The 15,738-nt window shown below is 38.9% G+C and overlaps 3 protein-coding genes across 3 annotated transcripts; 1 reads left to right on the forward strand and 2 right to left on the reverse strand.

The window, feature by feature from the left end:
• Window positions 1-1,607: 1,607 nt before the first annotated feature.
• LOC136282722 (uncharacterized) lies at window positions 1,608-7,468 on the forward strand. Its single transcript, XM_066170471.1, has 3 exons — window positions 1,608-4,091; window positions 4,445-5,727; window positions 6,233-7,468. Exons 1-3 carry the CDS (start codon window positions 1,736-1,738, stop codon window positions 6,434-6,436), a joined length of 3,843 nt encoding a protein of 1,280 aa, XP_066026568.1. The 5' UTR covers window positions 1,608-1,735; the 3' UTR covers window positions 6,437-7,468.
• Window positions 7,469-11,478: 4,010 nt separating this feature from the next.
• On the reverse strand, window positions 11,479-11,853 carry LOC136282216 (fumarate hydratase, mitochondrial-like). The gene has a single exon (XM_066169538.1). It carries the CDS (start codon window positions 11,851-11,853, stop codon window positions 11,479-11,481), a length of 375 nt encoding a protein of 124 aa, XP_066025635.1.
• Window positions 11,495-15,720, reverse strand: LOC136282726 (fumarate hydratase, mitochondrial-like). The gene is made up of 5 exons (XM_066170501.1): window positions 15,480-15,720; window positions 15,150-15,256; window positions 14,445-14,555; window positions 12,998-13,149; window positions 11,495-12,639 (listed from the first exon to the last, which is right to left on the reverse strand). Exons 2-5 carry the CDS (start codon window positions 15,153-15,155, stop codon window positions 12,363-12,365), a joined length of 546 nt encoding a protein of 181 aa, XP_066026598.1. The 5' UTR covers window positions 15,156-15,256; window positions 15,480-15,720; the 3' UTR covers window positions 11,495-12,362.
• Window positions 15,721-15,738: the final 18 nt, after the last annotated feature.

Consider the following 15,738-nt stretch of genomic DNA (forward strand, 5'->3'; position numbering starts at 1 on the left):
ATGATCGCCTGGCTTAGAACCAACTGGTGAAATATTCAGGTTCACTACAAACAGCTTGCATGAAAGAATTTGCATACATAAGAAACAATTGGAAATATTACTACAAAAGGTGTCACGCAGTCACGAAGCATTAATTTCACGCATTTCGCGCAAGTTACGATCCTAAAAGAAAAAAGTAATAAATTATCGAAGGTAGAACTTATGAACAGAACAGATTAACCTAGAAACGCGTTTGCTACAATCAACATTTTCTCCTAGAAATTTAACATATTCTACCAATCAAGCGAATGTCGAAATTAAAGAGAATTTTAGTAGTATTTGTGTTTGGATAACCACAATACTAACTGTTTGACTGTTATTACTCAAACGTTTTAAGTAGTAAGATTACGACAAAGACGGAGAGGGGAAGGGGGGGGGGTTGATCGCTGGTCAGGTTGGAGAGAAACTACGATCACTTTGTTTGGTAGCGTTAGATATCTATACAACGAACTGTAAATATTTAGGCTAAATTCTAATCTGTCATGTCCTGATCAACAAAGCCTAGGGCTCTCTACGATTTTTGAGCAGGATTAGTTGCAGGCTAATCCCAAATAATTGATATATGCGGTGTGCAGTGTAAAGAGTTTAAAGGCTGACGTTTCGAGCGTTAGCACAGACGAAGGGCAAACGCTCGAAACGTCAGCCTTTAAACTCTTTATAGTGACCAATTTGCGTTTTCAACTCAGTTGATGACACTAAATTACCCTGTTATACTTTCCCACCAACGCAGCACCACAGTTTCTTTAGAAACTTACCCCCTTCGCTCATTTGCTAACAGAGATAACTGCTTTCAACAAAGCATTGTTTTGCGTTGGCTCCGTGCCACATCTCAACATCTAGAATCATGTAACATAATTAGTATAGTTTGTGGTTTCAGTTTAGTTTAATTAACGAGTTGATGATGTAAATCAGCTATTGTAAAGACTTTTGAGCGTTAAACCCTTACAATTAGCTCTGGCGACGGGCTGACGCTCGAAACGTGAGCTTTAGAAATTTCTTTACGGTGACTAATATACGTTATCAACTCAGCTGATAAAAAGCAATGATTATCTTGTAATGGTCTGTAAAATGTTCCCCCGCCGCAGCACCTTAGTTTATTCAGAAACTTATCCCCTTTAATCCCTTTCAGTCGCGGAGTCTGTTTTGACAAGAGTACACACCATAGATGGCGTTCAGGTGAAAGTGGAACGAAATGTTCAATCATCAAACCAGGTATTTTACGCATATTAGATATAAAGTGATATGCAAACCGTAACAGACGAATTAGAGCACAAACTGGGTGAGGCGGGTAACTCGGCCGGAAGTCCATGCTGATGATGAAGATGATAACATTCCCTCATAATGTTTAAAGGTTTGCTTTCTGAATTTATTTTCTACCAAAGGGAGCTGTTCAAGCTCTACCTTGTGTACTTTCATTCTATCGGGAGGAAAATTAAAGTCTGTTATCAAGGACGAACCGGTGATAAAATATTGATTAAACAACTGATAATGTGTTGCACAGCTTAGAAATATGTCAAAATAGGAATAATTTTTGACTTACTGCATGCATTACAACGCTTTCAAGGTGTTTGGCAAAGTGGCCGCCCGTCTCGATCCCCAACCATTAGGTTTAAGCTTCTCCAGTTTGGAAGAAATTCTACAATCTATCGAAGACGAAGCAAGAGTAGAGAGGAGAAGGATTTTCGACGGCTTTGTTATGTCTGGAACATTTGAGGAAATAGCAAAAGTCCGCAGCTCATTACAGAAAATTATACCGATCAGTAGTCATCAGGGAAAGAGAGAGCCTTTGCAGACAGACTGCAGAAAGTCAGTGTATCCGAAGGCTATCAGAGAGTCTCCCCGAGCTGATAAACCTTTTTTTGAACCAGCCAATGGTCAAAAACATCCCGACAGAAACTTGACAGGGAAGGCAAACTTGAGAGAATCTCAAGGACGAGGATTGAATCAGCGCATAAACATGGCAAACAGCAAGGAGACAAACAAGGAAGAGGACAAATTAGTACATCCGGAGACATTAACCTATGGTTCTGCCGTTCCTTTATTCGACTTCCCTGGTGCTGAGAGCTCGCCTAGCATGGAACAGAAACGCGAGTCGGTGAAAACAGAACTCCGAAGCAGAGGTAGAAATCAGTACCAAGCAAAAGCCACAAGGACAGAAGATTCAATGACGACAGCGGAGAGGAAAAGGAAAACAGATGAAGCTAGGAAACTTGAAGATGAATTAAAAAAATATCAAATTTTAGGTGTTGGTAAACGATGGCTAAGCAGGGAAGAAGCAGAAAAGTTTAGTGACCTTGGAGGTCCCCAAATTATGGCCCAAAATCATAAACGTCCAACAGACTTAAGTGATTATAAAAAACACAAAGTGGAGAATACATTTCTTGATGAAAAAAACATCGATACCCGAAGAGAAATTCCCATTCAAAAAGTAGCAAATAAAGAAATTTGTGAGTTGAGTCAAGGAAAGACCACTGAATCCTCTGCAATAAAGAAAAGTTTTGTCGAGGACGACCCAAATGAGAGAACAGAAAATACTGAACTGGTTATGGTTACGACTTCCGACGATGCTTCGGGGTCAACCTCAGAACCAGCCCCATTCCCTTATGGCACTGAGCTTCGGAGCAACAACCAAAATCAAGACGAAACAAAGCCATTCGAAACTCTCTCGAGAAAACAACAGGGTGGTAATAACAATGGGCTCAGGGGTGTCAAAGAGAAGGGAAACTCTCCTTTAGACAGTGGAGGAGAAGCCGTGAGAAGTGACCACATCGAGGAAAATGATATGGATGAAACGCAACGAAATGAAATCTGTGAAAAACAAGTTCAACCGCAATCAAAGAACCCAAAGAGTCCAAATGAAAGCATAAAAGAACTGGAGTCCACAATTTCTAGGAGGGAGAGCAACCATATTAAATTCTCCACGGAAACTGGTATCACCGTAATGTTGCTTGAAGGAGACATTACGAACCATCATGCAGACCTCCTCATACGTCCAACCAATCCATCGATCTGTCACAAAGAGAGACTCTCAAATCAATTTCAGGACAGAGGGGGTACATTGTTAAAAGATGAATGCCAAAGGAGCACAAAAGGCCAAGAAACGCCAAATTATGGCGAAGTATACTTTACTGATAGTGGTAATTTACCTTGCAAAGCTATCCTTCATGCAATTCTGCCCCTTTGGACCGAGGAAAAGAAGGATACGAAGGACCTTAAGCACTTAATCCACGTGTGTTTAAAGAAAGGGTTGATTTTGGCATCAGAGCATGGACACAGATCGGTTGCGTTACCGCCATTAGGACAAGAGGGGAATCCTATTCCAGTTCGTGTCTCAGCACAAGTGACAACTCGTGTCATCGCTTCGTTCAGCAGAAGCGTTACTCCACTGCACAATGGAGTCACTGATTTACACGTTGTGTGTAATGATGATGCCACTGTCAATGTATTTGCCAAACAATTGAGAGAATTTTCATTTCGAGACAAACAACGACCATATTTCGTACAGGCTGAGGACAAAACAGTACCATATCAAAGTATTGGAAGATGTGGCACTGAACGCAAAACAGTCGAACTCTCTTCGCTGAAAGGGACACCTCGTCAGGAAAACCAAAATACGATCATGTTACCAGTCTCTAAAACGGATTTAGCCTCACAACCAGCCTCACTTTCTGATGGCACAGAGAGCAGGAGAAACAATCTAATTCGAAACGAAACAAAGCCTTGTAAAGCTCTTCCGAAAAATCAACAAGATGATGATGGTAACAGTAGGCTGAAGAATGTCAAAGAGGAAGAAAACGCTTTTCTCGAGAATGGAGGAGAAGCTGTAACAAATCACCCCAAAGACGAAACAATGTTTACTGAAGCGCTAAAACAAAGTGAAATATGTGGAGAAGAAGCCCACCAACAACCAAAGAGCCCCAATTCAGATGAAAGCATTGAAGATGCGGAGTCTTCAACAATTGTGATGGGAAACAACCATGTCAAGTTCTCCGCAGAAACTGGTATGAAAGACGTAAATGAGAATGTTAAAAGGGATACTAAAGAGACATCAGGTAAGAGGATCTTGTTGAGGAACAAATTTGTAAAGAAAAATATACGAGTACCGTTATGAGCTTTTAGGTAACAATATTGGGTAAGGGAGGAGAACTGAATATAGTACATATATATTTTTTACAAGGATAGCAGGCTGGGTGCCAAATAATCTAAAATGGAGTAATCTATAATTACGTCCAAAATGATTTAGTTCCTAAGTCTTTTGATATAAAACTTAGCCAGAGAGAGAGAGAGAGAGAGAGAGAGAGAGAGAGAGAGAGAGAGAGAGAGAGAGAGAGAGACATGTTTTGGGTTTTCGGTTCACGGTCTGTGAGACAAGCTGGAAAACGCCTTTCTATTTTCATTATCTAAGGACTGTTTAGGGAGTTGGCAAAGCAGCGGGAAAACGATCGACAAAGAATCAGAGATGAAGAACTGAGAGAGATGACACAGCATTTAAAAAATGTCCGGAGGCAACTACAAGAGAGAGATGGACAACTGAGGGAGATGGGAAATCAGTTGACAGATATCAGGAGGCAGCTACAAGAGAGGGATGGACAACTAACAGAAAAAGATCGCCAACTAAGAGAGAAAGATGAACAACTGAGGGAGAAGACACAGCAGTTGACAAATACTGAAGGGCAACTAAAGGAGAAAGATAAACAACTGAGGGAGAAGACACAGCAGGTGACAAATACTGAAGGGCAACTAAAGGAGAAAGATAAACAACTGAGGGAGAAGACACAACAGATGACAAATACTGAAGGGCAACTACAGGAGAAAGATAAACAACTGAGGGAGAAGACACAGCAGTTGGCAAATACCCAAGGGCAATTACAAGAGAAAGATGGAGAACTGAAGGAGAAGACACAGCAGTTGGCAAATACTCAAGGGCAATTACAAGAGAAAGATGAAGAACTGAAGGAGAAGACACAACACTTGAAAAATGCGGAAGAACAACTACAAGAGAAGGATGAAGAGGTTTCTTCCTTAGAGAACCGGCTGGAGGAAAAAGAACAGCAGGTAGACGAACTGGAAGATTCTCTTTCAGCAATTTCACAGGCGTTAAATAAACTTTCGCGCCAACAATCACCTGACTGGGTCATTCCACGTGATCAGATTCAACTGACAGAGAAGTGCCTTGGTAGGGGTGGCTGGGGAATTGTAGTTAAAGGCAAATATTGTGGGTGCACTGTTGCCGTCAAACAAATCTATGACGATCTTTTGAAATCTTCCTCATATTATTGGGAGTTGTTCGAGAGAGAAATGAATATTGCCTCCAGATGTCGCCACCCTTGTTTGCTTCAGTTTATTGGAGCAACAAACGATGAAGGAACTCCTTTGTTTGTCACAGAGCTCATGGAAACAAGTTTACGAGCACTGTCAGAGCAGCGATCTCTTTCTCCTACTGAAGTGTCTGTCATCTCTTTAGACGTGGCTCGAGCATTAAACTATCTTCACCTGAAGAAACCATCCCCCATCATTCACCGCGACATCAGTAGTGCCAATGTGTTACTGTGGCGAGAAGCTGACCAATGGCGAGGCAAAGTGTCGGATTATGGCACGGCTAATTTCAAGCGAGACATTATGACGGCTTGTCCTGGTTCTAGGATATACAGTGCTCCTGAGGCACTTACAGAGAGTCAAACTGCCAAGGTATGTGTACATTTGTATACTTGGGTTATATTTCTGAATTGTTTATTTGTGTTTACAGTAAACAGTCTGGTGAAGTATTTTTATAATAAGAAGTTAAATCAGTTTGTCGACTGGGCGGGATAAAAATTGTCTGTTCTTTGAATGCGATTAAACCCTTTTCCTGGGTAACCGCTCGTGTGCTTTAGGTATAGTCTATAGTCTTAAGGGAACTCGTGATAAGACATGCCAGAAACAAGGTTAATAAGAAAAAGTGAACTTCGACTTCTTGAGAAGAGTCGAGCCTAAATCTTCTGCTTTTAGAATGCCCTACTGTAGAGCTAGACTAGATTTCTCTATGGGTCAGCAACGAGGCACCATTCCTACGTGGCGAACTAGATTAGACATAAATAGTCTCAAAGTAGCAAGAACACTTATATCAAACTTAAACCTTTTTGCAACCATTGATAATGAACTTAGGTGTACTATAATTTTTTTTTTAAAACTGTAATTTTGTTTTCGAGCATAGGTTGATGTGTACAGTTTCGGAGTTCTTCTCTGTGAGATTTGCACCCGGAAACTACCAGATCCTGACAGACGCGACGAGCAAGTTGCCATGGTGAAAAATCGAACACTGCGAGCTCTCATCCGGAGATGTCTGAAACGAGCTCCTGAAGCGAGACCCAGCATGGAAGACATCATCGGTGAACTAGAACAATCAATGTTAGATTAGTTTTGACGAGATCTGCTCTTTTATTCACACTTGCGATCGAAAAAGAAAGTAGCACGCAAACCTAAGATCTATAATGGCTTATTTAAAAGGCTTTTTCCAAAATAATACCTAATCTAATTTTTCAGTTGGTACAGTTTTTAGTTTTTAGGAAGTGTTCGGGCTTTTTAGTATGCATACGTGTCTGATCGCTACGACCATGTTCCGTCAGTTTTTTAGGTTGAGTCACCGTTAGTTCTTTCCCGAAGGTGATTCAGGTAAAAAAAAAAGAAGAGGTATTTTATGACTAGAATATTTTTTCGAGTATTCAGCGGCTCCCAATGGTAAAATTTAGTCACGGTCTTCATACGGTTTTAACTTTTATTGTGTGTGAAATTTAAAATCCAAGTAAAATTTGGCATTTGAAAGATGTTTAAAAAGCATTTGAAGTGCTAGTAAAAAGATATAATTCCTTCCATTAGCGTTTACACGGCTTTTAAATTTAATGATACAGGTTTGCAACAAAGTGCCTCAGCAATGAGACTTTGATATGATCGATTAGCAGCTTTTTTGTAAAGTGCATTCTACGTATAAACTCTAGACTAGGTAGAAAATGCAGTTGTAGACTACACACTGGGTATGAATTGTAGCCTGATGAAGTAAAAAAGGGCAATCGCACAATGATATGATATATCAGAGATGATAATTAACATCCTGCTGATTAGCCAGTAGACTTAATTGAGATTATTTAGCTGGTGTTTCTGTGTTTTGATTGGGATTGATTCTTTCCTTTTCGAACGTCGTTAGAAGTTATAAAGAGACCTGAGACTATTGTGTGATTTACAGGTAACCTCAGTGTTAAGATCATATGTTACGCTATTATGTACATATGAATCCGGCATAGATAAATTGTCTATAAATAGCAAAGACAGCAATAACTTGATAGTACAGTTATATTCCTCAGTCGAAAGTGAAACATTTTTAAGTGCACACTGCAAAGACTGTTTGCAGTGCGATCAAGATAGAAATAAAATGAAGTAGGATGACTTTTAAAAATTATATTTGAATTTCTTTTCCTCCCCTCCTCGAAACAGAAGTTACGCTTCAGACTTCCTGTTTTCCCAAACAGGATAAGTGATTGACAACTTGTGGTAATTAAGCATAATACGGTTGCGAAATTTATTAGTGATCATGTATATTAAGAAAAACAGTGTAACATCATTGTTTTTTTAATATACATAAACGATTACGAAAATAATTCGTATTCGGGTCCTTCACTCGGATGAGGCAATAACTACCTCTTTTTCAAAAGGAATGGAATGACAGCCCATGCTTCAGCCCATCTGATCAGTAAATACGTTAGCGTGACGGTTGAGTTTACAAATGCTTGTCTTGGAGACTAGGTCGCGAGGTTAAAAAAGTTCTGGCGTTTGTTTTTTCCATCACTAATACAATTTCTTTCATGGAAACCTTGGAGGGGACGGAAAGTCCCGCTTAGGTGTAGCGAAAAATGGGTAATAAGCAATCCACCATACAAAAGATTTATGAAGCTGCTCGTGATGGATCTTCTGATCTGACTAATCTTTTAAAGCGGCTCGACAGTGAAGAAAGGAAAACTGCCCTCGGTTCCAAGACCAAAGATGGCAACGAGAATGCAACTCTTCTCATAATTGCTTCTCGAAATGGAAACCTAGACTCTGTAAAGATTCGTTTAAGTTTCAAAGCAGATATCGAAGCACGAGAACTGTGAAAGCCAACACCGACGAAGCCGTTGAAGGTTGCTCTCCTTTGTGGGCCGCTGCTGCTACTGGTCATCTGGATGTTGTGAAACTGTTAATCGATCATAACGCAGACGTTGATGGCAGAAATGCAACGAATTTGACTCCCATGCGGACTGCTGCGTACGATGGACGTCTTTATATTGTGAGTTCTTCAGCTAGGTACTACGGTGGCCCATAGATACAGTGGCCCTACGGTGGCACAATTGTTTCTTTATCCTGCGATAATCTTTTTAATCTCGCGATAATAAAATCAACATTCGTCCGACAAATAGGATTTGTTAGGTCGCTCGTGATCGGCTGTCACGCGCGTTGTTTCCCTGGACAAGACGACAATGGCTGCAACAGATGGAAAGTTCTTTCTTGCAAAATCAAGTATTACTGTACTGATTCACAAAGCTGTGTCGCAAAAGTATTGCAAGATAAGTTATCATTTATCGCGCGATAAAAAAAATGTGGCATGACCTCTATGGGCCACCGTACATGCGACCTAACATGTTTCCCATTTATCGTGCGATAATTTAACATTTATTGCGCAACAATTTCCATTTATCGTGCGATATTTTGATTTTATCGCGCAATAAATGAGATAATCGCGCAATAATAAAAAATGTGGCATGTCCTCCATTGGCCACCGTAGTTAACTCATAGCTTGCTTTTTTCCAAAATAAAAGAAAAAATTCTTGAGGATTAAAGCCCTTCATTACACTGGAACAGAAACAGAATTTGTATTTTCGTTGGGGTTATATTTTTCAATTTTTTGATTGTTATTGCTTAAAAATCTCGTCTGATCTCTGACTCTAGTTGAAATTTTATCCTTGGTAAACTGGTCGGGTGCTTTACGTGATATCAGTCTGTAGGGAACATGCCGTAGGAAAGATCATGAAAAACTTAACTTCAACCAACTGAGAGAAGTCGAGCCTGTTTCTCTCCATCTACTGAGCTAAATAAGTGAAATACTTGCATAGCAATGAGGCAACATTCCTCCGACGTAAGAAAACTGCTAAAACACAAAAAAAAGACAAGAAAGAGAAAGGAAAAGATAGATAAGAATATGGAAATTTAAACTAGCTGGCACGCTCATGCATTTTCAACTTTTCATAGTTATTCTCTTTTCGAGCTTAGGTCGATATGTACAGTTTTGGAGATTACCGGATCCTGACAGGCGCGACGAGCAAGTTGGCAGGGTGATAAACCGCGTGCTTCGAGCTCCCATTCGGGGATGCCTGCAAGAAGATGCTGATGGAAGACGAAGACACTGCACTGGTATTGCATAGGTCATGAATTCAATTCCTGTACAGGCTTGAATTTTCTCAGGCTTTATTTTCACTTCTGCAGTAAGGTGTGTTCATCACTGGGGAAGAAACTTTCATATTTAGTTCCTAGATTGTTTCTTTAACAGAAGCAAGGACAATTTTTTTCAAAGTATGTTTTGAGCATTGGTTTTGGATTATACTTAATTGTTCATTATATTAATTTTATAGAACAAGGTTTGTCACAAGATTGGCCAGTAAGTAATGAAGTAGATTTGGATGACATGGAATATCATGAAAGCAATTTTTTAAGAGGCAACTTGTGGCAAACTTGGACATTCACTTGAGATATAGAAAAGCTACGTGTGACTGCCAGTAGGAAGTTTAGTACTTTGGATGATCTTCAGTGTTTCATCATGAAGCAATGTTTAAGAGCTGTAGCATTTTAAGGAGAGATAGGGTGGGGGGAAGGCAGGCAGAGTAAATGGATCAAAATACTGTTGCAGAAGTATTTTCTTTGTAAATGTCTTTAGTACCCTATTCTGTATGTTTTACATCTCATTGGATTGATTATTTAGTTATAAACAAAGCTTAGCTTTTGGTCAAGAAAACTGTTTCCTAAACAATCCTAAGTTTAGCTGAACCTTTTATCTGGACATTTATTGTTATGAACAGCATCAAGAGGGCTGAAAGCTGAAGGAGGGACACCTATTTCATAAAATCAACCCTCTTACAGAGAAGGCCCGAGCCCCACTGATTGCGTAAAACCTTGGTATGGTTTGGACCTTATGTAATTAACCCATTAGGTTTGGTCATTTGATGCATGATTTAATATTATGAAAATGTCTGCACTACTTGTAGTTGCAACACAGTGCATACTGTGCACCTGCCAAGAGGAAATGATTTTACTTTGTTTCAAATACAGAGAGTTATTCAAGTGTATGTTGCTGCAGTGGAGAGTATGTGATAAGTGAGAGTGATTTGGAAAATGGACACAACATTGTATGTTGTTCAAACTGCACCTCGAGTATAAGAGTACTTTACAATGGGCTTTCAGATGATGCCAGTAATGACCAGTAAGAGCACAGGGAGATAATTTCTTTGTGGGCAAGAAAAATAGAAGCCAATAACTAACTTTCCTGTTAGCTGAGGAAGAAACATAAATCAATAAAATGTGAATGTCACTTTCAGGAGGGTCTTGTGCACACATCCTGCGTTGCAATCCTGAAATGCAAAATGTATGCTTGTACCTTTGCTCCCAATAGAGTACAGATATGGTACTGTTATCTTTTGGAGCCAACTCAGTATAAAGAAAAAACCATCCTTCTGCACAAAGTACATTCCATAGCACTCTGTGGTTATATATGTATGGTGGTATTCTAAGCAAGTAGAAAGTCAGTTTGGATAAGATCCCAGTGATAGGGGGAGGGATAGATTAAACATTACCACACATGGACCTACCACCATGAATGTATACCCTGGTAAAGGCCTCCACTCCATAATGACACCCTGTTTAGGATACTTTGTGGTAACCCTGAAACTCTGCTTTAAAACAAGGTTAAATGATAAAAATGCTCTGAAGTACAAGTGAGAACAGAACTAGAAAAGTAAATGCATTTTCCATTTGTAACATCTTTGTAAACAGATGGAAAAACTTGGTTGATGAAACAGAAAATTTAATTTATTGCCTTATTACCAAGTCACTGCTGCTTTCACAAATTGCTGAATAACAATTAAAATACATCCCAAATCCACAACACAGCTTGGCCTAATTAAACACATTATGTTTCTGGGAGGTGTTCTTTTTGTGCAACTTTCAGCCAGGTACTTAAATTTTGAAAATCAGCCCTTTGCGTAATTTCACTGCACTGGAATAGTGGGCATTTAATTTCAAGAACAACATATACATGTACATCTATATGTATTGTATTTAAAGTAAATGGACTACCAATACTGCATCTGGATTCCAAAAGAAGTTTCATGGCAAATGCTTTGAAATTAGCTCAGTTGTAAACTTGATAACTTGCTCAAATTGTTAAATTGTCTTAAAACCTAGTAAAAGTTGAAAAGAATGAGTTGAAAACATGAGGCTTATAGTAGCTTCCTTCAAAGTTGTGCCTTCTTTGTGAGCTTTCTTTGCAGTCTTAGCGGCATTGTCATAACCAATACGAGGGTTCAATGCTGCCACTAACATGAGTGACTTGTCATGCAACTGGTTGATTCTATCCACATTAGCTTGAATTCCCACAACACAGTTATCTGTAAAGGCTACACAGGCATCTCCCATCAGCTGTGTTGACTGCCAAACATTTCTGATTATCATTGGCTTAAAGATGTTCAATTCAAAATGACCATTACTTCCACCAACTGACATAGTCATTTGATTGCCCATGACTTGAGCTGTGACCATAGTGATGGCTTCACACTACGTTGGGTTACCTTGCCTAGTTATACAAAACAGGAAACTTGTAAACAAGTTCTTATTACATTCAATACTCAATTTTCGAGGAGTGTCAAATTCAAGCCAGGATTGTATTGGTTTTAGATTACTTCCCTCAGTAATTGATCTAGATAACCTGTGCCACTTAACCAATTAGATGCCAAACTTGAATCAATTACAAGTTGGCCACACCCACTTTCTTATGTTTAAGAAGTTTGCTAGTTTTCACTTTGAGTTTTCATTGGTTCTTCAGGATATTTTCCTTTTCTTCTGATTTTCTGTTGTGATAACTTTGATTGTGGGTTAACAAGACATCAGAGGAAAGTGCTCTGTGTATCACCTAAGATAAGCAAAACATTTTCAGTTTGCCTCTAGGGGGTCAAGAGCATTAGGGAAAAACTGATACATGCACACTGTACAAGAAATAGGGTTAGAGTTATGTTAAGGGTTTTTCTGTAGCCATTAGAGAGTGACCACTGCTAACATACATGCTCAGGATTCAGAGAACACTGTGATTCTGTATGAATGAAACAGTTCAGTACTTTAGTGTTATGAATTGTGTTGTTAGCTGGCATGATACTGTTTCCAGATTCATTCTCATGAAGCATCAGCTCACCCAATCCACAGCAAGGACCTGAGCCTAAAAACCTGATATCATTTGCAATCTTCATCAAACTACAAGCAATCACATTAAGGACTCCATGAAGATCTACCATGGCATCATGAGCTGCAAGGGCTTCAAATTTTTTTGGTGCACTAAAAGAAACAGAAGATAAAAAAGTGAATATTGCACATTTTGGTAGCTAGTAATAAGCCATGTTTAGAAGCTTAGATTAAAATAAAGAAAGTACTTTTTCCCCCAAAACATGATGGCCGACTAATAAAATTTGTTTGGCTTTAAGGTACATCATTTCCTTAAAATAAGGTACAAAGCAATAAAATAAATAAAAAAATTCTTAACTACAAGAAGCAACATGCCAAATAATAACTGCTTTTGATAAACAAAGAGAGAGAAAGCATCAAACTTCTGAGGATTTCCACTGAGCTGTAGAAGGTTATTAGCATGTGGCATGATTGTGGTCTGTTAAGACACAAGATTAGATAATTCACTTGCCTATGTGTTCTACCAATCTTAACAAGATCCTTGAAATCTGTGCTCTTAGCCTGAAGTGCACCATGAAGCTTTCTTAGTCCTGGTAACAGACACTCATGCACCTCCATTGCTGCTGCTATATGCATTGCTCTTGGAGATGTGTCATTAGAGTTCTGTAATCAGAGAGAAAAATATTGTTATCAAAACATAAAGGAGCTATTTTTATTGGTTACTGTGATCCTGGGAAAAACTCTTGAGAAACAACAACAACAACTTTCCCTTTGCAAAGTTCATTGAAATCATGGGAACATTCTGAAGAGTAAGCCACTAAATGAATCAAGTCATTGAGAGAGATTTGTAGCCCCTCGTAATTTATGAGAACTTTGCACTTTGACATAATTCTTGAGGACTCTCTTCTTTTTCCCCAACCTAATATTACAGAAATTAAAATAAGCCTCTGACTTGGCTTTTGTTGACATGATCATTAGGATGGACAGGTTGTTTTCATCCCATCTTGCCACCCATCAGCTCAATGGCACGATTACTGATCACTTCATTAACATTCATGTTGGACTGTGTCCCAGAACCTGTCTGCCACACAACTAAGGGAAAATGGTCCCTTAACTTCCCAGATATCACCTGGAATCAGAAGAAGCTGCATTTAATACCTTTAATATTTATCAATTGTTACTCTACACATTTGCAGCATTGTTTGAATGAATATCATACGATAATCACACTGCTTCAGCATATCACAATTTGTCTGTGATATCATCCACAAGTAAAGCAACCAGATGCATTTTTTCTTCCTGTGAATGGGATCCTAGTTTCCTGCAGGTTATTTCTCAGCAATTCAGCAAGTTCCCTGACAGGTGACAGATACTGGTTTTAACCCTTTAACTCTGAAGATCTCAGTAGTAATTCTCATTACTATCTGCCATGCAGTTCTTCTGATGTAAGGTTTGAGAATTTTGGTATTGGATCAACTTATAATCCTCTAACTGATATTTTTCTTTATTCTCATCACTTGTCTGCTTGATGATATATTGATATTATAAGCAGAAATTCTGTCTTGGTCACTAATGGGAGTTAGAGGGTTAAATTCCTGGATGAAAAGAGGCACTGTGAGAGGTATGTGTCTCAATTGTACAAGATTGTAACACTATTATCCATCCAAGACCCAAACTCAGTGAGCTCTGGATGAAGTTTTCACCTTTTCAATAGTATTTAAATTCTATGACCATATTAATCATTTGCACCCCAACATCAATATGCATATTCTCCATAATATTCTCTATACATTTGCTAAGGTGCTAACAAGGAGAATTTGTTTAACAATCGAGGGCTTCTTTAGTGATCATTTCCTTTATTCTCGTCACCTTAATGTGTAATTCAAGTGTGATATTGTAAGGAGAAATTAGATGTTAGTCCCTCTTAGGGGTTGAGGGGTTAATCCAATGTTTTGTACCTCATCTGCTGCTTTCATGATGTTATCAGCAACCTTTGCATCCAAACCAAACTCCTTATTGACCTCTGCAGCTGCCTTCTTCAAGAAACCAAATGCACGAATCACTGGAGCCTATCAGAAAAAAACAAAAACAACAATACACTGAGAATTACCAGTAACCAAATGATTTCCCATCATTACATTTTGTTGAAAAATGCCCAGTTGTAATAGCTCATGGTTTAAAATATCACCCACCAGTTCTTTTACATTCTCTCTGAATCATTCCAGTTAACTGATAAAAAGTGTTCCTAGATAGACAATTCTTTAAAGTAATACTTTTACACTGGAGAAGCGAGAATTCATTATTAGATCTTTCAGTTAGAACATGGGCGATGATTAGTCAATTTATCAGCTGCTGTGAGGTTACATTTCACTGCAAAACCTGCTAAATTCAAAAGTTTGTGTAAATTAAAAAACTCCCCCTCGTTTCCGGGTCCGTACTGTAAGTTACAGAATCTAGGTTTTTTCCGCTTAATTTATGACCTGATTTACGTTCGGCCCACAAATATAAGCAGAATAAAATTTGGTCAGTAACTTATAATGCAGACCCCGAACTAGGTTAGATAGAGGTATTCACAAGCAAAGTTCACTGATATAAAGTAATAATTACAATGTATTCTAGAACGAGATGTCATTTATTGGAGAGGTACGATCAGACCAACATACCGGCATGTAATAGGAAAATTCAACTTTGATCTCGCTGTCTGGGCTCCGAAGTATTTATCAGCTGGAACTTCTATTTCTCCAAAACTGTCAGTCTCAATTCTTGAAGCCTGTTGACCAGAAATAAAAAAAGTATTTCATTAAATATATTTAACAGTAAAATTTTTGCACAGCCCATCCTACATTATGCATTCAGTTCTTGAACAAAGAAAACAATGACAAAAACAATACATTTCCATTGGGAAAACAAATTTGTTTTACAATAGTACGGGCTGTGCAGAAACTTTACCCGTTTTGCGCGAACGCGATGACTGTTCAAAATACTTGGCTTACCATATTTCTTGATAATAAGTCAGGGCTGAAATGAAGCTTTTGACGGTGGAGAAATATTCGGGGATCTCTGCTGATCGTTCGTAACACAGAACAAAACCTGTGAGCCATGTTCTGTGAGAAAAGTTTACTGAGCAATCGATTGAACCAAAATGACTACTGGTGGTCAGCGGCTCTCAAGGGACCTAACACAGTTCAATAACCGTCCCGTGGACTGGGGCATTCGGGAGGTTGGGGCACGATTTAAAACTCAATACCAAGA

Source organism: Pocillopora verrucosa, chromosome 7 (assembly GCF_036669915.1).
Source record: "Pocillopora verrucosa isolate sample1 chromosome 7, ASM3666991v2, whole genome shotgun sequence".
NCBI lineage: Eukaryota > Metazoa > Cnidaria > Anthozoa > Scleractinia > Pocilloporidae > Pocillopora > Pocillopora verrucosa.